The following is a 965-nucleotide window of genomic DNA, read 5'->3' as shown; positions in this document are numbered from 1 at the left end:
AAAGGGCGGTGCTAAACGTCATCGTAAGGTTCTTCGCGACAACATTCAGGGCATCACTAAGCCGGCTATCCGTAGGCTTGCGCGCCGTGGTGGAGTCAAGCGTATTTCCGGGTTGATCTACGAAGAGACCAGAGGTGTCCTCAAGGTCTTCCTCGAGAGTGTCATTAAAGATACTGTTACCTACACCGAGCATGCTCGTCGGAAGACTGTTACCGCTCTGGACGTCGTTTACGCTCTGAAGCGCCAGGGCAAGACCTTGTACGGTTTCGGAGGTTAGATTTACTTCCGTTATGCAATTGCGAGATCATATCACGGTGTTATTCAACACCATCTTTCGTTTTTCTAGCATCTCCGATTTGGGAGTTGGGATTTTTCTCGAGAACCCTCGAACTGGAATTTAGTTACTGGAGGAGGTTTATCGACCACCGCGTGCTCTAATCTTACCATTCATGCGACTTGCGCAAGGCAAATCATCTTGCGGTACCGGGTAATACTCTGATAATCTCAAAGTATTACTCAGTACCGTTAGTGCATCGAATAATATTGTTCGTCCGAGCACATTGCTAACTCCTGCAGCTGACGGCGATACTCAGAATGAGTGTCTGCAGAGGATGGGAATGAGTAGTTTGTGGCTGGAAGGAGTAGGTTTCGTTGAACGAGTCTCATTAGATAGCAAGCTTCTCGGCTCGGTCTGGCATCTTCGACGCAAAAGTCTAAATTACTGGCTTACGAATTTACTCTCAATTTATCCGTTTTTTTTACTCAATTTACCATCAATTTGCCAGTTTTTTCATCAGTTTCTCCTCTACCTGGCGGTTGCTCTAATACTCTACCTCTTGCCAAAACACTTGTCTTCGTTCGCATACTACTCAATGGCTAGAACTAAGCAAACCGCTAGGAAGTCTACGGGTGGCAAGGCTCCTCGCAAGCAGCTCGCCTCCAAAGCGGCTCGCAAGTCTACTCCC

At 47.5% G+C, this 965-nt stretch overlaps 1 protein-coding gene across 1 annotated transcript; it reads left to right on the top strand.

Moving 5' to 3' along the window:
- Positions 1-28: 28 nt before the first annotated feature.
- Positions 29-277, top strand: Pmar_PMAR028613 (histone H4, putative; the record flags this gene model as incomplete). Its single annotated transcript, XM_002766103.1, has 1 exon — positions 29-277. A coding segment is annotated over one exon (249 nt), but the record flags the coding sequence as incomplete, so codon positions are not given.
- Positions 278-965: the final 688 nt, after the last annotated feature.

Source organism: Perkinsus marinus (assembly GCF_000006405.1).
Source record: "Perkinsus marinus ATCC 50983 genomic scaffold scf_1104296973702, whole genome shotgun sequence".
Taxonomy (NCBI): Eukaryota; Perkinsozoa; order Perkinsida; family Perkinsidae; genus Perkinsus; species Perkinsus marinus.
This window is presented reverse-complemented; position numbering and strand designations above follow the sequence as displayed.